Below are 24,681 nucleotides of genomic sequence, written 5' to 3'. Positions count from 1 at the left end.
GGACTTGGCGAACCACAAGTCTCAGCATGCGGGCTTTAATGGGGCCCCTTGGATTGTATTTCACCTGTAAAAAGAATGTTTAAATAAAACACACAAGCAGAGAAAAGTAAAACTATAATACACATACACTAATTTTACACCAGCATCCAGCATTGACTGTCTCTCCTGCAGCAGCTCACCCCGCACTGACAGCGGAGGTGAGCCATCCCCCCTCGCACCGACTACGGGGTGAGTCAGCTCCCCTTCCACTGACTGCGGGGTGAACCGGCTTCATCCTCGCCCACTGTCACTGCGCTAGAGATGCTCTCAGCCCCATTGGCTGTATGCGTCTCCATGGAGATGCTTTAAGCCAATCAGCCCTGATGACCCCTCGCCATTTTTTTTTTTTTTTTCATTTTTTTAACACAAAATCGCACGTCCTCAAAATCCCACATTTTCATGACTACCATTCATGACTACCATTTTAACATTTTCATGACTAAAAATCGCTAAAAATCGCATCCTATTAAATGTCACCCTCTGTGCATCATGGTAAAATCATGTTGCACTAAAGGTGGGCAGATATAAAAGGTGCGTAAACATTTAGATGTGAGAGGGGCCTGTCTAAATTGCAGTGTAAAAATATAGCTGCCCAACACTTGTGGGCTATATGCAAAATCAGCCACTATTTACCCTGTCTGTAAAAAAAAAAAAGTAACATGATGCAGATACCTTTTTTCGCTTTGCTCCTACCTTACAATATACACCTTTCACAAAAACAGCAAAGCAGAAGATAAAGCCTGGACACAGCAGGGCCATTCAGTCAACACAAGACTATTTGTATTCATATGAAAAGATTTTTGTGTCACTTTAACATACATTTTCCATATTAGTGCAAATTATGCTGCTTTCCCACTGCAGACCCGTTTTAGTTTACAGGTAATCTTAAATGGTATTTAGCATTCCCACTGCAGCAGATTACAGTTTCAAATGCCATTTAAGTACCATTCCCATTGCAGGTAAAACGTTTTAGCTCTTCAAAACGTTTAGTGCCTGTGACAATGGGTCAGGCCTGTCTTTCCTTGTTGATATATATATATCTATATATCTATATATATAGATCTATATATATATAGATCTATATATATATCTATATCTATATATATAGATATATATATATATATATATATATATATATAGATCTATATATATATATCTATATATATATATATCTATATATATATATATCTATATATATATATCTATATCTATATATATATATATATATAGATCTATGTCTATATATATATATATATATATCTATATATATATATATATATATATATCTATATATATATATATATATATATATAGATCTATGTCTATATATATATATATATATATATATATATATATATATATATATATATCTATATATATATATATATAGATCTATATAGATCTATATATATATAGATAGATATATATCTATCAACAAGGATAGACAGGCAGCTTGGAGGGGGTAGAGGGGGGAAGCTGTCCCCGGGTGCTGTGGGGGTAGAGGGGGGAAGCTGTCCGAATGTGCTGCGGGAGGAGGGGGGTCCCTGCTGCTGCTGAGGGGAGAGGGGGTACCTGTCAGCCTGACACGGCGCTGCAGCTGCTGTATCTCCCCCCCGGCGGCCGGTCCTTGCGGCGTATGTACAGTCAGTGTCGGCGGTCCAGGGGAAATAAGTACTATTTCCCCTGCGCCAGAGGGACCGCCGACACTGACTGTACATCCGCCGCAAGGACCGGCCGCCGGGGGGGAGATACAGCAGCGGCAGCGGCCGCCGGGGGGGGAGATACAGATTATGCTGCCAATGAGTATTGCGGTGAGGATTAACTCACTTGAGCAGCGTGTCTGATTGGTGTGTGGGATACAGCACGGGAGACCACGCGCACACTCTGGATGAGCTGCGGCGGTGATTACCTTACTGTGACCGCGTGTCTATCACCGGCCGGGGTGGCGGGTCTGGTTGCGGCGGTTAGCGCGTCATTTTCTATGTGACAGGCTGACAGGTACCCCTCAGCAGCAGCAGGGACCCCCCTCCTCCCGCAGCACCTGGGCACATCTTGCCCAGCGCTGCACGCTATGGACCCGCTGCGGGTGCCTGCACCCGCAGCGGGACCATGTACACCACCATTTACACGGACCCGTGTAAAAGGGGTATAACAGGACGGGGGCGAGGGGGAGGGGGGGGCGGGGGGCAGCGGGGCGTACCGCCGGGCTGAAAGTGGTTAATCTTTCAGCCCGGCAGCGTACACACACGGAGATGATTGCTGAAAAAAATCAGCAATCATCTCTACCGTTTAAAGATGCATTCCCATTGCATCTTAAACGGTAGATTACCGTGCAAAACCCTGCTCTGAAAACGGGTTGAAATACCGTTTAACTTTAAACGGTATTTCAACTCTGGCGCTTTCCCACTGCAGCCTTAAACGGTATTTTGCCCTCAAAAATCGGCAAAATACCGTTTTAAGGCTGCAGTGGGAAAGGGGCATAATAGTCACAAGGAATTTAGATTGTTATTAAGTTAAACAGTATGTTTTTTTTGTCTTGCTTGCTCTATATCCTTTGTTGTCTGATCTGTTTCAGGGTAGATTTTTTCCCCAAACTCAACTCTGATGAAATATGTAGTGATTTCTAATAAATTACGGCAGGTTTACCATGGGGAGCCGCAGGTGGGCAGAAGATTAAATGCTAAAAAGTCTTAGCGGAAATCTAAATATTCTTATGCCAAAGTAATCAATGTTTAGTGGTTTAGTGAACAAAGCAGTACTCTGGGGAAGGAAGGGGAAACTCTATTATCCAGGTTTATTCAGAATCAGTTTCTGCAACTGGAGATGTCACATGTTACTTTCAAAAATATTATTTGCATAACTGTATTTTAACTGCTGCATACGGTAGCTGTAATAACCTTTTTCTTGCTTTCTTGACCAAGATAAAACAGGAATCTAGTGCATCATTTTTATTTGTGTCATAATATTACTTGAGAATTATACAGTGGTCATGCAACTTAATGAAAAGAATGCTGTCTTGACTATACCTACGTGGGCACCTCCTATCTTTATATAATGCCCAATCATGCAAAACGTAGGTGTTCCTGCAATGAGCTCCCCACCCCACCCCCTCAATGGCATTATAAAGCATAACTTTTAACATCAGAATACTGACAACCGTTTAAATGGTGTAACTAACCCTACAGCAGTGTCTGGCATAATGCTGTCAGCATTCTAAGGGGGGAATTCAATCCCTCACCACTGTTTTCAACAGGAGAAATAGTGGAGGGTGCCTATTCAAGGGTGTCTTTCCAGACAGCATTGAAGAGGCATTTCGGCAGAACAGACCTGACTGTCGGGCCCGTTTTGCCAAGAATGGCCATTGATTGTTGAGCTCATGTCCGGATCTCGATGCCTATTCAATGGTGTCTTTCCAGACAGCATTGAAGAGGCATTTCGGCAGAACAGACCTGACTGTCGGGCCCGTTTTGTCAAGAATGGCCATTGATTGTCGAGCTCATGTCCAGATCTCGATGATCCATGGGCGTTTCTCCCTTTACGGCGCTCGGCAGGCGGGACAAAGAATCCCATCTGCTGAATATAAGTCTAGTGAGCCCAGAACGGGCCAGTGTCACCACTGTCGGGATGTCCCAACAGTCGTGACCCGGGATTGGATATCCCCCTAACACTCACATAGAGGGGGGAATTAAATTAGATGCGGTCATAAACTGTAGGGGGAATGAGCTATAGCCTCGGGCTTCAATGCCCAGGCTACTCATTACAGCCCAGTAAGTTAAGCCATTAATGTGCATTAACCTACAGAAATCTAAATACGTAACCTATGGGTTAATACCTTTCAGGCACCCGCAATCAGGCCATTTCATGGTAATTTATTTTCAAACCTGCTTAGGCTTAGAAAAGAAATCCTTATTGACTTCAACTGGCTCTAATTGAATAGCATCATTGCTGAAATTAGTGGAATTACAGCAAACATATTAAACATAGACAAAAAATTGTCCAGCAAGTTTTGCATCAAGAACTTAACCTGAAGAAAGTTTATGTTAAGATTGTTCCAAGTCTTCTCACTTGTGATCAAAAACAAATTGGAAGATCATTTGTACAGACATTTAGGAGGGATGCAGTTTAAATCCCGGTGGTCGGGATCCCGGCGTTCAAAATCCCGAAGCCGGAATCCCGAAAGCCGAAATCCCGACACTTTCTCCCCCCGTGGGTGTCCACGACACCCTTGGAGGGAGAATAAATAGTGTGCCGAGCGTAGCGAGGCACCGGGCCCGCTGCGTGGCGAGCGCAGCGAGCCCGCAAGGGGGGGCGATCCACGTTCCCCCCTTGTCAGGATTTCGGCGTTCGGGATTCCGGCGTCGGGATTTTGAACGCCGGGATCCCGACCGCCGGCTTTTCATGCCGAATCCCATTTAGGATTCTCATTTTGTTTAATAAAGTTATTAACTTTGATGAAACGTGTATTTTCCATTATAATCCTGAGCCAAAACACCAGTCCATACACTGGAAAACACCATCATCACGAAGAATAAGGATAGTATGTCAAAGCAAATCCAAATTTGAAGCCATGCAAATTGCTATCTCTGATATCAAGGGAATTACTTGGGCAAACTGGTTACCAGAAGGCGCAAAAGTGAGTCAAAAATACTACAAACATTTTCTAGATATTTTTCAGGAGAGAATTAGAATAAAGAGGCCAGAGTTGTGGAAAAATGGTTTTCTCCTTCAGTACAATTCACCAGCCCACACAGCTCTCGCCAAGAAACAGATTGCAATGCTAGAACGCTCTCTATACTTGCCAGGCCTAGCACCTTGTGACTATTTTTGTTTCCCGAAAGTCACAGTTTTATTCTCATGGGAACCCATTTTGCACCAGTTACTGAGGTAAAGACAAAAACAATGGAGTTGTTGAGAGAGCTGACAGGTAATACGCTATAGCAAGTCCTTGACCAATGGAAAATATGAATGCAGCAGTGCCTGGAAGCAGAAGGGGAGTACATTGAAGGTGTGTACATAGAAGGGAAACAGATTTAAAATGTACTTAATATAATTAAATGTAAATTACAGCATAAGATTCAATACTAACACCTCGTAGCTGCATAACTTTCCTCTGGACATCTTACAATTTTATATAATTTTTTTAAGAATACAGTGTTACACTCATATGTATTATTATTATTATTATTATTATTATTATAATAATACATTTTATTATAATACATTATTATTATAATACATTTTGGCCCTTATTCTGGTTCACTGGCAAAGGCAAATTCCTTCTCAAATGAACAAAACCATGTGCACTGCAGGGGCGGGGAGGGGGGCAGATGTAACATGTGCAGAGAGAATTAAGGTGCTCATAAACTGCCTGTGATGTCTCGCAGCAGTGTTGACCTTCCCGGTGGCAGGGATGCATGTGATCCGTTGTGATGGATTGCATGTGTCCCTGCTTCCCGCCTGCCTCACCGCCAGGAGGAATGGGTGGTCGGGTCCGAAAGGGCACGGGACCGCCCATCAGACCCGACGGCATGTTAGGGAGGGCCGATTTGGTCCGATTTAATGGGGCGATTGGTTGCAATCTGCCGAAATCGGACCAAATCGCCTCAGTGTATGGGGGCCTTTAGATTTGGGTGAGCTATGTTGTTTCTGTGTAGGGAAAATACCAGGGTTGCCAACCCTCCCGAAATGGCCGGGTGTATCCCGAAAATCGGGTCCCCCCCCCCCCCCCTCATGTACCTGGGGGCAGAAGCTTGAAATTGCCGCGATTCGCGGCTTTTCGACGGAAGGGGGTGGGGCTTGTCCATTTGAGAAGGAATTTGCCGTTGCGAGGGAACCAGAATAATGGCCATTATGTGTAAGGTGCCACAAGTTGTTTGCAATGCCTCATTAGAACGATACAGGATACATAGAACTAATGGTTAAAAATAAACAATAATATAAATAAAACAGTGCTGACAACTTGTTTATTTAGTTGCTGGCTGGTATCGCCCATTGCACCAGCCCTATACAAAGAGATCTACAGTATCAAAAAAAAGCCCCAAAATGCCAAATTTTAAACATTTACTTGCATTGTATAACGCTGAGTAGATTGTTCAAAGCTGCATTTTGTGCTATTGTTTTGGGATGATTGTATAGTCCTTAGTATCGTTTGGATTTATTAGATTAACAAATCTAAAAAAAATAAAAATAATGACTGCTATGTAAAGGAGCATTTAGTAATGGAGGATAGCCTTGTATAAATTTGCATACTACTATATTATGTGTATTTCCACTAAGGTCATAAATGTTCTTTGTATACTATGAAAAAAAGGCCTTGTGTAACCTTAAGACTGCATCATCTGCTCTCATCCAGCGTCTAGATTTTTGTCAGCGTGAAAGAGGCACTGCTTCATTTGTAAGTCTGAGAATGTGCAGACGTCCCACATTGTATTTGGGTGCACACAGCCAGCACAGACACCAAACAGGTGGTGCCTGCTGTCTGCTCACTTATTCTCCTGCATTGTTATAAAAACTGCATAGTCTCAGGGATCACAAATATCATTTCCAGTGTTTGGGTTTAGAAATCATTATTTACATGAAATAAGATGAGGTGATTAATGAGCTACATTTTATTTCTGAGAAAGTTAGTTCAAACCAAAAAATCCCACGGAACAAGCCAAGAAAAAGTTATCTTTAATCAAACATGTAGTTGGTGTCCATAAACAAAGCAGAGAGGTCTATGTCCTATTTGAAACGACAAAGAACTACGACTGCATCCCGTTCACTAGACTTCATTTTGAGTTTATACTTACAGATTCCCTGTATTTTTCATCTTCTTTAACAAGTTAAACCATAAGGAACTAATTACATCTGAATACTACAGGTGGAGTTTCCCACATCTGAAGTGCCTGTGACCAGAAGTATCTGGATTTCAGATGTCTCTGTAAATTGGAATATTTGCATACCATAAGGAGATATCTTTGAGGATGGGACCCAAGTAAAAATCCGAAATGCATTTATGTCATATAAACCTTGTACATACCTCCCAACAGTTCCGGGGGAGCCGCAGGTATAGGCCACGCCCCTTTAATTAGGTCATGCCCCGAAGTTTTCGGCACGCATCCCTGTGTCCCTCCTTCGTCTCCCTACAAGTTAGGAGGTATGCTTGTATATGTAGCCTGAATGTCATTTTATACATATTTACATACTACATATATATAGGGCACCCAGGGACACCTTTATACACTGAACAGTGGAGTGCCGACACCACCCCCTTCAGTATATATATATATATATATATATATATATATATATATATATATATAGTTTGTGTATACTGAATCATCAGACAGCAAATGTCATGGTAAAAAATTATGAATTTCAAAATATTTGGGTTATTGTTATTTTTGGATATACAGTACTGTAGGAGCCTCAACCTGTATTATGAACTCTGCACATGGCATCTGTTTTGTCAGATGGGTTCACCAGGTGCTTCACACCTTAGAAAACAACGTAAATTAATACTAGTAAGACAGACCTCATGCACTGCACATTATGACCATCTGTATCTTGGAAATGGTGATAGACACCTGGAAGTTTGGAGTGGGTCATTCCAAACCAATCTAACAATGTTCTATGCCAAAAGGGATCTGAATTTGAATATAATGATTCATTCTGACATCAATTCACTAAATCTGTATAAGAACTATGGGCCTGATTCTGGTTTACTAGCAAAAGCAAATTCTCTCTCTAATGGACAAAACCATGGTGCACTGCAGGGGGGCAGAGGTACCATGTGCAGAGAGAGTAAGGCAACACTGTACCATCAGGAAGACTTATTTTATGTATTACATAATTATTGGATTCTTGGCATGTACAGAACATCCTTAGTTAACTACAGAAGTCACAATTCTCTGAAGTAAGCTAAAGCATAGTAACATTTTCCAAGTCATTTTCATGTCTTTGCTGTAAAAATGTCACATATATTGTTTTGGAATAAGAACTGTATTAAACTTAATTAGTAATGGCTTACATATTACGCAGTGCATTACAGAGAAAATGTTATCCTTTACACATGTTCCTGTCCTGATGGATCCATCTTACTACTCCACACACCAAGAGGAGAGACCATTTTATCAACTGCCAAGCAACATACTGTACCAAATAACATTTATAAGAGGATGAGCGCTGATTTGTGGTTAGGTAGGATGGGGAAGGAATATGACAATAAGAATATTAAAGCAGTAGGTGGAGATGGTAATGCAGATATATAGGAAAATATGAAAAGCAGTTGTTTTAATAAAGATAAAGCAGAATATGATAAGAATTGAATAAAGTAAATTAAGTAGAAACACTGTGAAGAAAATGGAACGGGAAAAGCATGAATATAGAAAAAATAAATAGAAATAAAATTTATAAAAATTTATAAAAAAAAATCAAAATAAAATAAAATTAAAAAATAAATAAATATATGGCCGTGAGTTATACCATGTTTACACTCCTTTGTGGAGTAGCTTTAAGTGAAAAATCTGTACAATATCTGTGCATATACATCTAAGATAAAACAAATGCAGTATTACATCCCAGTTGTTTAAATAAGCTGAGAAGAATCCATGAGAACTATTTATTATTTAAAGCCCATTGGTTGGTGTTTCATTGATGGTAATAAGGATAGGATTGAAAAAAGAAATCCCTTATATTTATCACAGGAACACATACAGAAGACCAGCGGATGGGATAACACTGGTCAGAATACAGACGTATGCATCCTGATCGAGGGAATAACTACAGGTATCCGGTAAGTATACATACCTTGCCTTATACTTGCCTCCCCTAACCCTACCCCTCCCTTCCTGCTGCCTAAGCCTAACCCACCTTACGAGTACCTAACCCCAGTATCTCAGTACCTAAACCTAACCCCCAAAGCATATCCCCTTGTAACTGCCTATCCCTAACCCTCCCTTCCCGCAGCCTAAACCTAACCTTCCCCCTGAAAGCTGAACCCTCTCCCACTCCTGCATAACCCTAACCTGCCCCACATACTTATGTTCGGGATGCAGTTTTGAGTACATTTGGAAATTCTTTATATAAAAATGTGTCCCTTCCCATCCTGAATATAATCCTCTGCCGAGTGTGTACGCATTGTGGCAGTGATTATATGCAATGTAGCTATCACAGAGCTTTGTTTGCACAATGAGGGGGGACAAATCTGTTTTAGGTGCCGCTATAAGTCCTGATGCTTTTTTATCCACTGATAAATATGGTCTAAAGCAAAATATCTTGAGTCATGGCACTCTAGAGCAGCGGTTCACAAACTGTGGGTCCCCACCTTCTCAGCATGGGGTCGCGACTCCACATTGCTGACCATCAGGCTGATGACTTTTCTAATCTCAGTCAGTGATTCAAGGAGTCTGAAAACTCTGTTGCATTGTCGGTTATTTTAGACTCCTCCCATCATTTTGTGCCTCCACAATTCCATGAATGTGCTGTCTGCTAACTACACATGTGATGTGATGACTTTCTGCAGTAACTTGCTGGGGTCCTGTCATTATTTTTATTGTCTGATGGGGTCCCAGAGCAAAATAGTTTGAGGAACCCTGCTCTAGAGTATCATAACTTTTTCACAGCACCCTAAGCAGAGGCATATTGAGTAGGGGGGGAGGGGTGGGGTGAGGTGGGGCATTGTGCAGTCTTTGCCAGGGGCTTCTTCTCTCTAGACTGCAGCACAATATATACTCAGAACTAGAGTCTCCAGCAGACCATAACACTGTGTCAGAGTCTAGTGCGCATGCATAAGTCTCCAGGAAAATACATCACTTCTCCTACTGTAAGTCAGGTTCAGTTATGTGGCGGGGGACAGGGATTCTGCTTGTCCACATATTTCATGTTTGGCAGCTACAAGCACTGGTTGTGCCCATCACATGCACCATAAATATTGTGATTTAGTCTACCAGCCTGTGGAACCCCTGTAAGTGCACCACAGCACCTGTTTAGGAACCACTGCCTGACCGTATTGTACAGCAGGTTTTATGTTGTGCCTTTTAACGCTCAGAAACTTTCACTATGAACACAGCAGAAAAGTATTGGTAACTGTAATCTACTCCCCACTGTGCACAACAGAAAATATTACATACATGTACAGTTACTACTGTAAATGTTACTGTTAGTAGCTTAACGTGTAAATGCCACAATACTATCAGGGTGACACGACCCAGTACTTTATATATACACAAAGAGCTGCAAACTGTGTACTACAAAGTGAGATCATATGATTATTTGAATAGCATCTATGGGTTGTGGGCTTCATTAATATAAATAATAATATAATAATGTTATTCATATGGTGCTTTTGTCCCTTTAGGACTCAAAGTGTTTTATACTGGCAGATGGCAATAATGTGAGCTGGGAGTTAAGTGTGTTAATAAACATTTTGTTTTACTAATAAAATATAGACAGAAAGTTAAAAATACATGCTCACAAATCATTATGCTCTCTGTCAAATGAAGTAAGGATCCATCTCGGATGCCCTCTGGTATAAACCACAGGAATAACTCTCACGTCTATCTTATTCAGTGGTTTCTGAGTTCATGCCTGCTGGGGAATTGAGGGCAGAGGTGTGGGCTGTGGTTTGTCTGTTAAAATCAGAGTATTACATGAGGCTTAGTGGTTCTGTCTTTAGGAGAGAAAATGCAAGCTACTGTACTTATGCATTCTAGGTTATGAAAATTGGATATTTTGGACTGTGTTCTTTATTTTGTCAAAAAAAAAAGTAATTTTCAACATACATACATACATACTGTACATACATACATACATACATACATGTTCAAATGAATCAACTGCTGACAGATTTTCTATTAATGATGATATCTATAACCTAATAACTCCCATTTTTATATTGACTGCATAAAGAAAAAAATATTGAATCATATTCATTCTTGAAACCCCATACCGCTGCTAACATGTCTCTGTATAGTCCATGACCTCATACCGTGCAAACTGTTGCGTTTGATTAAATGAGGCTCTTGCTCATGCCATCCTGATTGCATTCAATTAAGTTCCAGCAAGTGGTTTAGTCCTCAGCATTACCTCATATCCCAATCAATAATGTACAGAAATGTACAGAAAGGGCTTAAAGTGCTGCAGCCGACTTGACAGCTTCAATTATATATACTTTCTTAATAATCCCAAGAAATGTGTATAGAACATTAATATCTGTCCCACCATCATGTAAATCAGAGATAACATGTACTGTAGTAGGCAGATTCCCCTTTAGAACCAGGAGTGGGATACAAACGAGAATACCTAATCCATTTATAGCATCACTGTTGTACTCAGTGCTTGTGGAGTGGAAAGGGCCATGCAAGGCAAGGAATCCCATTGTAAATACGCCTTCTATTTATTGCATTAATGGCACTTCACAAAATGGAATTTGAATGCTACAATTCTCTGCAAAACAGGTTCTGATTAACCTTTGTGGAGGGCACATAGCAACTAACTGGTGGTGCTCCCACCAATAAGAATACATTATGCAACACACTGAATAATTACCAGTCTTTACTATGCCACCCTGTAGTACAGTAACTATAAGTTTGCACTACAGTATGTCAAACTATAGGGCATCCAATTCACATTATGCCACACTGCAGTGCCCCAGTTTGCATTATGCCACCCTGTAGGGCCCCAGTTGGCACTATGCCACCCTGTAGTTACCCCCATTTGCATTTTGCCACACTGCAGTGCCCCAAGTTTGTAATATATTCCATGTAGTGCCCACAGCTAGCATATCACCACTGAACACAGGTCAACGCGTGCTAACTTTGTATTCCTCCGGAGGCCTGCTGAAGCAGCTGAATGGAGATATGAATGTTGCATTCAGGAAAATACTGCTAGAGTGGATTTAAGAAACACAATATGGGGCAGAAGTATGTCTACTTGGCACTTTGCTAGGAACAACTTTACTACTCCAGCTCTTCGCTGATGCTGTGCAAACTCCTGCTTTCTCACACATGTGACCATCTTGTTCTGCAGACTTATGTGCTTCACAAGGATATTAACACACTTACACAAAATGATGCATTTGAACTCTTGTAAATTACCCCCTATGCTGATAAATATTTATTAAGCTAAACTGTAGGTTTGGTTTGTCTGAGCGTAGGTTTGCTCTGGGGATGAAGGAATGTGTAAAGGTGCTGGGGCAGATAAAGTGGCTGACATTGTAAAGGTAATGAGGTGATATAAGCTTTTCTGTTACAGCAAAGAGGTGATGCTGGAGGCCTCAGTGGAAAACATTGTAAAAATACTTCAAATTTGTAGATAGACTTTTAAGGGCACATTATTAAATTAATACCTAGCTTTACTAACTTGAAATGTTGGACATCCTTTCACTTTTCACTCATATCTCTCCAACACTAGGATAAATACCTGCATTTTCTAGGATAAAAGATAATCTTTCCTTTACACAACAGGAAAAAAATGTGGTAGAAGTGTTAAACCTATTTTGAAATCATGTCCTGGGCAGCTAGGCCACTGTCAAAAGTCAGTTTAAAGATTTACAAGGGATTTAACCACAGTCATAGTTTATCCATATATGACAAAATTACAATCTTAGCAACACTTGATATTGTTCCATTCATAAATTTGCCAGCAAGAATAAGCCACAGATGGGCAAAAAGTTCAAAACTGGAAGTAAAATATTTGTCTCCTTCCACAATTCACTACAAGGTTTCTCATACTTTCCAAGCTGAATTTGGTCCTTAATGTTCCTGACTGTCATCATCTCATCTATATTCACCGAACGAATGGAACAAATACGGTGCCATCTCACAGGATGGGCCGGGAAGCAAAAGCACAACCTGAAGATTGTATTGGCAAACATAGGCGTGGGCACATTGAGTGTTAGGGGTGCACAGGCACACCCTTATGAACACTTTCCTGCCACTAGTAATAGCAGCAAAAATAGACTTTATTCCATTAAAAGAAGCGCCCATCAATCAATTATGTGTGTTTTGCATTATTAATTGTACTAGACTAGTACAGATGGAGCCAGGCTCTGTGTTTACGTCAGTGCACTATCCGCTGGTAACTGGTGGATGGCGAACGCCAGTGGACGTGGAAGCGCTCATGCGTCCATTGCCGAGAATGGGGTGCGCGGGCATCTCCAACGTGTGCGCGCCCCATTCAGAGGATGGCAGGGGCTGGCGGGGGGCAATCGGCATCTCTGATGAGAGCGGCTGGCGGGGGGCAACCGGCATCTCTGATGAGAGCGGCTCCATCTGTACTGTTACACAGAGTAATTAGAAGAAAACTGAAATAGGCAGGAGATTATGGTGTGGCTGAGAGACATTTATATTGTAGCGAATGCCAATAGATGTTGAATGACGCATCTGATAGGCGGTGTTAGACACGCCCAATAGGTGGTGCTAGACACACCCCTTTGATGGCGCACCCCCTAATAGGCAAGAGGCAAAGCATCACCTCTAAGGTTACAATTTATAATGAAAAATGTTATTGCATAGCGATGTGCCGCTGAGCAATCTGTGAGGGCAAGTGTTCGCACTGAGAACACTGGCCCTGACCCTGGCAACCCTAGCTTTTAACTAGATTTATCCAGCGAGCTGGATATTAATCGCCTGGACGATAGCGATGTGCACTGCTGCGCATCGCTATCACTATGCCCCTACACACAGAACAATGTAGGAGCATTTTCTAAGCAATCTCATGAGATCGCCTAGAAAATGCATGTAAATAGCAATGTATATAGGCCCCATCAAGTCTCTGGGTGATAAAGAACAATGGGGCATTTCTCTAATGTGTATTGCCTAAAAATTGAGACCCCATGAGCACTTTGTCTGAGTACATGGAATACAGAAAACATTTCTTCCTGAGGTTAAAGAAAGAAACAGAAACACAAGTAATATTGCACTATAATTAAAAAGTGAGTTATAAACGTTTAAACCACACACGCGTAGCTGTAAAACTCAACATGTGCTTACTTTGGAAGAAAAGTTGGCAATAGAACATCTCTGCATCATATAAGCTATGGAACAGTATTATTTCATAAGTTAAGCATATACCAGTGTAGAGCTTTTTCTGCAGAAAATGTGGATGAATAACAATAATATAAATCTATACCAGTTAAATAAATGTGAAGAAAGCTGATGTACCTGTACAGTACAAGCCATAGTGACAGATTCCAAATTTGAAGTACAATACAGACAAGAGAGCACTTGGGACAGTAATAGGTAAAGTATATAATAACGGTGAGGAAATGTAATAGTGTCTGAGATTGCCAGAGGTGCCAGATGCCAGCCGACCTCAGACTTTTTTTTGAAAGCAACAATAATGGTTTTGCCATGTAATACCCCTTAGACATAGCACAGCTGGGTCGGACATTATATTGTGATCCCAGGACCGACCCGGGGTCCAGCGCTTTCACACTAAGCACAGGTCACCCATTATACAGAGGGTGACCCAGATTTAACCCCTCTCAAAAACCCAGGTCAAATTGCCGGGTTGGTCAACCCGGTTATTTCATACCACACCTCAGCCTGGATCCACAAGAAAAAAAGGAGGGGACAGTAGAGAAAAAATGGGTGCACACTACAGATGGCTATATTTAGCATCCAACTGATACTAACACGCTTAAAATATAACTTTTATTAGACACAATATTTAAAAAAGAAGTGTACTATTTACACCTTCTTGTTAGAACAATAGTGTAGAAGTGCAAAAAAAGTTTAGAAAAAGTGGTTAAAAAAATCGGGATGTTGATGCTCTTTTATATTTATGTTTCACTGACTCCTTATAGCTCCTCTTTCTGTCACTTAGGGGAGAGAATATTACTAAGTATGTGCTTATTACCTCTGTCTCTGACCTTCGTGTTTCATCTGTTTGCTCCTATTATATTCACTATTACCGGCAGATTGCCTGGTACTGCTATGTGAACAGTATCCTACTACAATGTTGCCCTTTTATGTTCAAGGTAACCTTGTTAAGGATGATTGGATACAATTATGTTTCACTTATGGTCAGATGCGAGTTTTCTTTCTGTGATTCCCACCTTACACTGTCAGTCATTTAATCACTGTAGGTTAATGTGTCGCAGCTTCTCCATTTTGATGCGATAATTGCACTGATTCTATGAGATCAGAGCCTGCATGTTGCCCTTTTGTTTTATACTAGGTGATTCATCGCGCCCTACGGGCGCTCTTCACACCGTCGTAAGGGGCTGCGCCCCCTTAATTTGTGAACGTTTGTATATGAGAAATATGGTTAGAATTGTATGACAGATGCCTGTATTGCAACTTAGGTGTCCGCGAATCGCGGGAGGGGGGGTCGCGGAGGGTGCCGCGAATTGCAGGAGGGGGGGTCGCGGGGGGTGCCACGAATTACAGGAGGGGGGGTTGTGGGGGGGTGGATGCTGCGAATCGCGGGAGGGGAGGGATTGCAGAGAATCGCGGGAGGGGGGTCGCGGGGTGGGTTGCCGCAAATCGCGGGAGGGGGGTTACGGGGGCGGGGGTTGCGGCGAATCATGGTAGGGGGGGTCGCGGGGGTGTGCCGTGAATCACGGGAGGGGGGGTCACGGGGTGGGGTGCCGAGAATCGCGGGGGGGGGGGTGTGCCGTGAATCGCTGGAGTGGGGGTTGCGGGGGGGGGGTGGGGGGGTGTGACGCGAATCGCCACAAGAAAAAATCAACACAGAAAGGTCAACACATGTAAATGTTGACATAAGTGTGGCACTTCATTGGTGTCCATGTCGACACATGAGAATGAATATGAAAACATTCAAAAAATGTAAAAAAAAAAACTTCAAAAACTCATGTCAACCTTTTTCATTGTCGACCATAGCCATGTCAGTGTTTTCCATGTGCAATTTAATTCTGGAGCTGCTGCGAATCGCGGGGGGTGCCGCGAATTGCGGGAGGGGGGGTTACGGGGCGGGGGTTGCGGCGAATCATGGGAGGGGGGGTCGCGGGGGTGTGCCGTGAATCACGGGAGGGGGGGTCACGGGGTGGGGTGCCGAGAATCGCGGGGGAGGTGTGTGTGTGTGTGCCGTGAATCGCGGGAGTGGGGGTTGTGGGGGTGGGGGGGGGTGTGACGCAAATCGCCACAAGAAAAAATCAACACAGAAAGGTCAACACATGTAAATGTTGACATAAGTGTGGCACTTCATTGGTATCCATGTCGACACATGAGAATGAATATGAAAATATTCAAAAAATGAAAAAAAAAACTTCAAAAACTCATGTCAACCTTTTTCATTGTCGACCATAGCCATGTCAGTGTTTTCCATGTGCAATTTAATTCTGGAGCTGCCGCGAATCACGGGGGGTGCCGCGAATTGCGGGAGGGGGGGGGGTCGCGGGGTTGGGTGCCGCGAATTGCGGGAGGGCGGGGTTCACAGGGGTTCCGGTGGGGGGTTGCCGCGAATTGCGGGAGGTGGGGGGTCACGGGGGTGCCGCGAATCGCGGGGGGGGGGGTTGCGGGGGGGTGTGACGCGAATCGCCACAAGAAAAAATCAACACAGAAAGGTCAACACATGTAAATGTTGACATAAGTGTGCCACTTCATTGGTGTCCATGTTGACACATGACAATGAATATGAAAACATTCAAAAAATGAAATAAATCTTCAAAAACTCATGTCAACCTTTTTCATTGTCGACCATAGCCGTGCCAGTGTTTTGCATGTGCCATTTAATCCTGGGGCTGCCGCGAATCGCGGGGGGTGCCGCGATTTGCGGGAGGGGGGGGGTTGCGGGGGGTGGGTGCCGTGAATCGCGGGAGAGCGGGGTTCATGGGGGTTCCGGTGGGGGGTTGCCGCGAATTGCGGGAGGGGGGGGGGTCGCAGGGGGGTGCCGCGAATCGCCGGAGGGGGGGTTGCGGGGGGTGTGACGCAAATCGCCACAAGAAAAAAATCAACACAGAAAGGTCAACACATGTAAATGTTGACATAAGTGTGGCACTTCATTGGTGTCCATGTCGACACATGAGAATGAATATGAAAATATTCAAAAAATGACAAAAAAACTTCAAAAACTCATGTCAACCTTTTTCATTGTCGACCATAGCCATGTCAGTGTTTTCCATGTGCAATTTAATTCTGGAGCTGCCGCGAATCACGGGGGGTGCCGCGAATTGCAGGAGGGGGGGTCGCGGGGGTGGGTGCCGCGAATCGCGGGAGGGCGGGGTTCACAGGGGTTCCGGTGGGGGGTTGCCGTGAATTGCGGGAGGTGGGGGGTCACGGGGGGTGCCGCGAATCGCGGGAGGGGGGGTTGCGGGGGGGTGTGACGCGAATCGCCACAAGAAAAAATCAACACAGAAAGGTCAACACATGTAAATGTTGACATAAGTGTGCCACTTCATTGGTGTCCATGTCGACACATGACAATGAATATGAAAAAATTAAAAAAATTAAAAATAAATCTTCAAAAACTCATGTCAACCTTTTTCATTGTCGACCATAGCCATGTCAGTGTTTTGCATGTGCCATTTAATCCTGGGGCTGCTGCGAATTGCGGGGGGGGGGTGCCGCGAATCGCGGGAGGGGGGTCGCAGGGGGGGGTGCCGCCAATCGTGCAAGGGGGGGTCGCGGGGGGGTTCTTTTTGCCGCGAATCGCGGGAGGGAGGTCGCGGGGGGGGGTGTTTTTTCCGCGAATCGGGGGGGGGGTCACGGGGGAGGGTTTGCCGCGATTCGCGGGAGGGGGGGTCGCGGGGTGGTGGTTATGCCGCGAATTGCGGGAGGGGTCGTGGGGGGGTTCTTTTTGCAGCGAATCGCGGGAGGGGGGGTCGCGGGGGTGTTTTTGCTGCGAATCGCGGTAGGGGGGGTCGCGGGGGAGCGGGTGTTTTTGCCGCGAATCGCGGGAGGGGGGGGGGGGGCGCGGGGGGGGAGGTTTTGCCGCAAATCGCGGGAGGGGGGCGCTCACCTGGTGGCTGTGGAGTAGCAGTGCTGGGCAACATGGGAAGGCAGTGGGTGTCTGGCACTGTCTGTGGGCTCACTGGGCTGGTTCTCTGTCACATACCTCCCAACATGACCCTCTCCAGGAGGGACACAATGCTCTGTTTCTAGACTTCCCCTTAATGTATGATTGCCATCACCTGTTTTAAACAGGTTAATTTCTCAGAAAGGTGTTCAGCACAGATGAAGGCAATCACACATTAAGAGGAAAGTCCAGGAACAGAGCGTTATAGACACAGACACCCACTTTGAGTGACAGATGTAGCCAAATATATAGGAGATTACTACAGCAATATTTAGCGCAGTGTCATATGGCACCTATGGGTTTATTGTTATTTCTTCGCAGTCAATATAGCTATCAATGTATGCTCCTTGACTGTCCCACAGCAAGGGAGAGTGGGTATTTTTATTCCATTGTGTCAGATTTATAGTGCGCATTTGAAACACCCCCCTAAATGCTTTATTTCAGAGGTGTCATTTTATTGCTGCTGTTATAAAGATGACCATTTATTTAACTGATTGGTGTTTTTCATTTGTTTGTTTCAGCAAGCAGGCTCCGTTATTCACTACTGGATTTTTTGTGATGCACACAATCCAAATCTCTCTTCATGCAATTTGTATACAATTACTTTTAAGTGTTTGCGATACACAGGTAGTACACACTACCCAATCTCAGATCATGCAATTTGTATATATCCTCTTTTAGATTCTTGCGGTGCACTTGTTTCACTTTTAATATGTTCACGGATTAGTGATAGTCCTTATAACTTATCACTCAGTACTGTCACAGTTTTGTCCTGTGCAGTCTGAGAACGTTGGTCAATTTTTCTGATATTAATGTTATTAACAGACAGGCTCCGTTACACCAAATCTGGTGTTACTGATATATACCGTCCCGTCCCGCTTCATACAATCCCGCTTCACAGTTTTATATAACATCCCTCTTGGATATTAACTGTGTGTATTTCTAGTTCCACTTCATGTGGTTTACATGCATAGTCTTCTGTTGTGTGTCTCTACAATGGTAGGCTAATGGAGATCGCTGCAGTGTATCACTTAGCACTGCCGCCGCTCACCACGTGCAGTGTGTACAGGCTGACCGCTTCCCCTGGTATTGGGAATGCGGTACCAGCGTGTCAGTGGGGTTATTTTATTCAACATATACAAAGAGTACTATATACATTTTCAAACATTATCCAGGTTATAGTCCTATGTTTAAAGCTATCCTATATCACGCGCCTATGCGCATTTCACCGGTCATGCCGGCTTCCTCAGGGCAAGCAATGCCACACCTCAGCCTGGATCCATATGCAATAACGTGGTGCGATGTGAACGGGGTAAATATGATTGCCGCTTTAAAAAAATGTCCGAGATTAGCCATGTTCCCACACCTTCAGAAATCTTGGACTCTATATATTTTCCCGCAAGTCTTTACTATTCAAACATCAGTCATATAAATTAAAACAAGTACCCTTACGCCACAATAAATAACAACACCAGTACAGATGAAATCGTTCATACCAGTCTCCTCTCACAGAGATAGGAACATGCCTTGACGGCTGTTACAGAATGCAAGGTAGAGTAAATAGGATAAAAGTGACATACCTTCACATGTGCTAGATAACGGTCACATTTCTCTTTCATGTGAACGAGGTCAATCTTCTCACTGATATGAGCCACCGTTTCCCCAGATGAAACCAAAAACACTCTAGGCTGTTGACCTTTTTCTCTTTTCACAACATCGGCAGTCAAGTTGTAAAACAAACCTGCAATATATGTTCTATTGTGAGAAACTGCCAAACATGCAAAATGCTGTGTAACAAGTGGCCCAATGTAGAGCATTGTCTGTGGCCCGGGAGAGATTGTCCATCTTTTTTTTCCTATTCACATTAGAGGTAAAGTACACATGCAAACCTACAAGTGCAATGCACTGAACCTGTTATTTCTACTAGACAACCTGCAGGTATCGTTCCATGACTATTCCTGTACTTCGGTTGCTGCAGACTGATGCTGCAATATAGGAGTTATAGTTGGATCACAACATTTTGTGGGTACTTGTGGATTATCACGGCTCCCATCGCATGCCATCGCATGCCATCGCATGCCATATATAGTGGCATGCGATGGCATGCGATGCGATGCAATTTTTGCAGGTTTTTTCAAAATCGCATGCGATCACATCGCATGCGATCACATCGCATGCGATCGCATGCGAGTTTTCACTGAAAAGCATCCAAATGCATTGGAATTAGTATGAAACATGTTCAATGGCCCCCAAATGGCATTTTTGAGGCTGTACCATCCCCACTAACAACGCGAACCCAAAGCATGGCGAGCGCAGCGAGCCCGCGAGGGGCGGCGGAACGCGTCCTACGACCTTTTCATACCCCCACTATCCACGTCGGCGTGGAGTTGAGAATAGAAAGTGTGGGGAGCGCAGAGAGCCACCGAGCCCGAAGCGTGGCGAGCGCAGTGAGCCCCGCAAGGGGACGCGGACACCTGTGAAGCCCGTGAGGGGACGCGTATACCACGCTTCGGCCACGCTTCGCCTCAAAAATGCCATTTGGGGGCCATTGAACATGTTTCATACTAATTCCAAAGCATTTTGATGCTTTTCAGTGAAAAATCGCATGCGATGCGATTTTTTCATATACGATGACCATCGTGGGAGCCGTGATAATCCACAAGTACCATTTTGTGTTCAGATGATTAATAGAATTTAAGGACAAGGGCAATTGAAGGACAGGGGTATAACATTTGAAGGCATTTATGACAATTGAAGTTTCGGTACTTGTTTCCTAGCACGGCCACAACAATCATGATCGTGGGCATCGTGAGGAAAAATCGGGGGCGATTTCCCCATAGGGAACAATGTTAAATGCCTCAATTTAGCCGCGATGCCCCCGATTTCCCATAGGAATCAATGTTAAATGGCTCAATTTACCCAAATCATCATAGGGACCAATGGTAAATGGGCCAGAAAACCCCAAAAACACCCCTGAACAGTGAAATGTCCCCCCAAAAGTAGTTGACGCCACCCCACGATCAACGCGAACCCGAAGCGTGGCGAGCGCAGCGAGCCCGCGAGGGGCGGCGGTACGCGTCCTCCGACCTTTTCATACCCCCACTATCCACGTCGGCGTGGAGTTGAGAATAGAATAGTGTGACGAGCGCAGCGAGCCACCGAGCCCGAAGCGTGGCGAGCGCAGTGAGCCCCGCGAGGGGACGCGGATACCTGTGAAGCCCGCTAACCACGCTTCGGGTTTGCGTTGATCGTGGGGTGGCGTCAACTACTTTTGTGGTGACATTTCACTGTTGAGGGGTGTTTTGGGGGGTTTCTGGCCCATTTACCATTGGTCCCTATGATGATTTTGTGAAATTGAGCCATTTAACATTGATTTCTATGGGAAATCGGGGGCATCGCGGCTAAATTGAGGCATTTAACATTGTTCCCTATGGGGAAATCGGGGGCATCGCGTCTGGACCATTTAAGCCTTTTTTAGCCGCATACGACGCGACCGACGCGATTTTGACTTTTTATAATGCATTTCAATGGAAAAATCGGGGGCATCGCGTAGGTCGCGTCGCAGACCACTAAAAATGACACCCGATGCCCGCGATTGTGGCCGTGCTAGGAAACAAGTACCGAAGTTTCAGTTTACAAAATGTGGTATCACCAACACCAACCAATCAGATTCCAAATTTTTGTTTACAGTTACAGTTTAGTAAAGGAACATATATATACTGGTTGGTAAATATATTGGTTAATAGGGGAATAACATTACAAAGTAATATACTCTTTGGACTGCATACTGTACCTACTTTATCACAAAAAAATAAACGTGGTGAAAATGAGTATACCACAATGAGTTTAGCATGACACTCAGGACCAGATGTATCAAGCTTCAAAAAGTGATAAAGTAAAGAGTGATAAACAACCAGCCAATCAGCTCCTACATGTCAGTTTTCAAACACAGCCTGTAACATGGCATATAGGAGCTGATTGGTTGGTTGTTTATCACTCTCCATTTTATTACTTTTTGAAGCTTGATACATCTGGCCCTCAGTCAGGTTGTCTGGCTGTATTGTTACTGGAGTCAAATAAAAGCAGAAATACTAAACATCACAGCCGCAGCACCTCAACCTTTAACGGGACAGTTACAAACAATAAAAAAGCTTTCAAAGGTCACAGCTAGGCTATCATAATGTAAGCCTCTAAAATAAACAGTTCATAGACTCTAACTTGCGGACAAAATATTTACATTCAGAACTGACCCATCCTTGTGACTTGCATAACTGGAATAAACCCAATAAACAGGCACATGATGTCAGCTTTAGAAAGTGCATGGTTCTGGGTAGATGGAAGAACAATGCAGATAATAAAACATGAACACAAAATTGTTTCACTTCCAAGTAAACAAAAAGAGATCAAATGACATGAGAACCATATAAATATTTCTGAACCTGTATATGTACTGTAAGGGAAAAAGAGTGAGAGACACAAATATTTATTGGCATTTCTAATATTTATAGATATGAATAACACTATTAAATGTACAATATGTAAGATTTATTATCATACAGCATATTACAGATGTGCGTTTCCTCTAGTTATTATTCTTCTTCCTACAGTATAAATTATATTCTAGTTGCTTTAAAGGTCAAATCAACACTAAGAGCGGGATTTATTAATATACATCACCGCCTTTCGCCACATCCCCCGCCGCGATGCCAGCTCATATGTATTAACATATGCGGCTGGCCTCGCGGTGCGGTGACAAAGGCCCCCCGCGATACCGGTACTGTGGTGTGCAGGGGGGTCTCCATCACCTCCCAGCTGCCTACTGCTCCCCTGCAGCCGGGAAAGCTCAGCGTGGCTGTCCCTGGCACCTCCTCCTCCCCCCTGCAGCCGGAAGGACATCCGGCTGCCTTGCTAGGGGGTGGAGTGGTTTATCTTCCGGGGTCCAGGAGGACCTGCAAGAAGGTAAGCTGGAGGGAGGGGGAGTGGGGTTGCAGCGGAGGCGGCGGGCAGCAAAAAGAAGCCATAGACTTCTATAGGTCTACCCTATGCGGTATCGTGCAGATGGGTTTTGATACATTCAATTTACTGGGTCAAATTCGATATTTCGTTGCCTGCACAGTCTGTTTTTCTTTTCAATATAGAGAAAAAGTGAGGGCACATCGAATGGAATGTGGGTCGAAAGAGTCTTTAAAACTATTCTATTTTGATTTGATTTAAATTGGATTTTGCTTCTTTAAGCAAAATTTAATCGAAAACCTGTCAAAATCGAAGCTTGTGTACTGTACATCCCTTAATGCCTATGCACACAAAAAGTCAGCATCTATGAGTTATTATCATCTTTATAAAAAGCTACCATCTCCCACAAAAGGGGTGCAAGTGTAAGAGACACAAATCTAGATATGGATGAATTGCGGTGTGCATACACAGTATGCAAATGCACATATTTATGCCACCAAAACTGATCTAAGTGTAATCTAATGTACAGCCATATGGCACACTCTGCATGATTTTATTTAGAACTAGTAAATATGCCAAAAAAAAAAAAAGCAGATGTAAAACATATGAATGCCACAGTCCTTACCTATGTTCCCATGTATACGTTTGCCATGAAACCGGAAACAGACGCTAACATTAATGCAGTTTACATGTTGTGTTCCATCATGGCACTGTGGTGCAGTGATATTGATGGATGTTGGCAGAAGTATTGAGATATCCACAGTGATAACTGGTCTTGTCCTAATAAACAGAAAGAAAGAAGTTACACGCCTTTATGTATCTGTGCAGCTTAATAATAAAACTGTATTAATGGCACCTAACATAATACAGCCTTACTATTTAAATGTATTTGTTTATTATCAGTTTCTGATTTAGTGCAGCAAATTCTGTTGCATTTTACAATTGTAAACAACAATGATAAGCAAAATAGAGGCAGGAGGAACATGATTTATAGGTATCTTTTATTACCTTCTTGTTACTATGCAATTGAGTTATGATAAGGTAGATAGATTACAGACAAAGTAGCATATATCAATTAATTTCTACGTCACTCCCTACTGGCGTTTGACCCCTTTTTCACTAAGTTCCCACTCGACGTTGGCGGAGACGGGTCCTGAGCCGGCGCTTATAGATGATATCATCTCCAAGTGATGGGAAACCCACCAGCCGAGACCCCCAAGACACCAACCAACACGCTGGAAAGCTGCTGGGCAGCTCCCAGCCTCCGTGGGCCCCCAGCCTCGGTCTGTGAGGTAAATGGATGTTGCACACATGCATCCATTCACCTCCTTATTGGCTTCGATGCTGTGTGCATAGTACAGCAGACAGCTGCGGAGGCTGTATGTGGCCCCTACTTAACCTCCGGATTGACTGCAGGACTCTGCGGTCAGGAAGTATTGGCTCCCCCATTGGTGTAAACGGGTTTCGGGTTGGATGACCCAGGTAACCATTTACACTGCTCATGAACCCAGGTCTAACTAGTGTTCAACCCAAAAAAAATTCTGGATTGAATTGCCGGGTAACAGGATCAAGGTTATTATTATTTTTACCCCATTTACACCTGGTTTGAATTGGCAACAACACGGATCCAACCTGGGTTATTTGTGCGGTGTGAAAAGGGGTACAAGTAATCTACACTTTACCCTAGAAATTATTTCTAGAAACTACTGCTACATATAAAAAAAAAAC

The 24,681-nt window shown here is 43.6% G+C and overlaps 1 protein-coding gene across 1 annotated transcript in view; it reads right to left on the bottom strand.

Annotated features, from left to right (window-relative positions):
- ITGA9 (integrin subunit alpha 9) overlaps window positions 1–24,681 on the bottom strand; it is a 445,717-nt gene that overhangs the window by 225,598 nt on the left and 195,438 nt on the right. The window contains exons 14-15 of the mRNA XM_083186309.1: window positions 23,579–23,733; window positions 19,581–19,741 (exon numbers count right to left, since the gene is read on the bottom strand). Coding sequence (XP_083042435.1) covers window positions 19,581–19,741; window positions 23,579–23,733 — 316 coding nt within the window. The remainder of the gene's footprint in view (window positions 1–19,580; window positions 19,742–23,578; window positions 23,734–24,681) is intronic.

This window comes from Crinia signifera, chromosome 5, assembly GCF_055691185.1.
Source record: "Crinia signifera chromosome 5, ASM5569118v1, whole genome shotgun sequence".
NCBI classification, from domain to species: Eukaryota; Metazoa; Chordata; class Amphibia; order Anura; family Myobatrachidae; genus Crinia; species Crinia signifera.
Note: the sequence above shows the minus strand (reverse complement) of the source record. Positions and strands in the feature narration are given on the sequence as shown.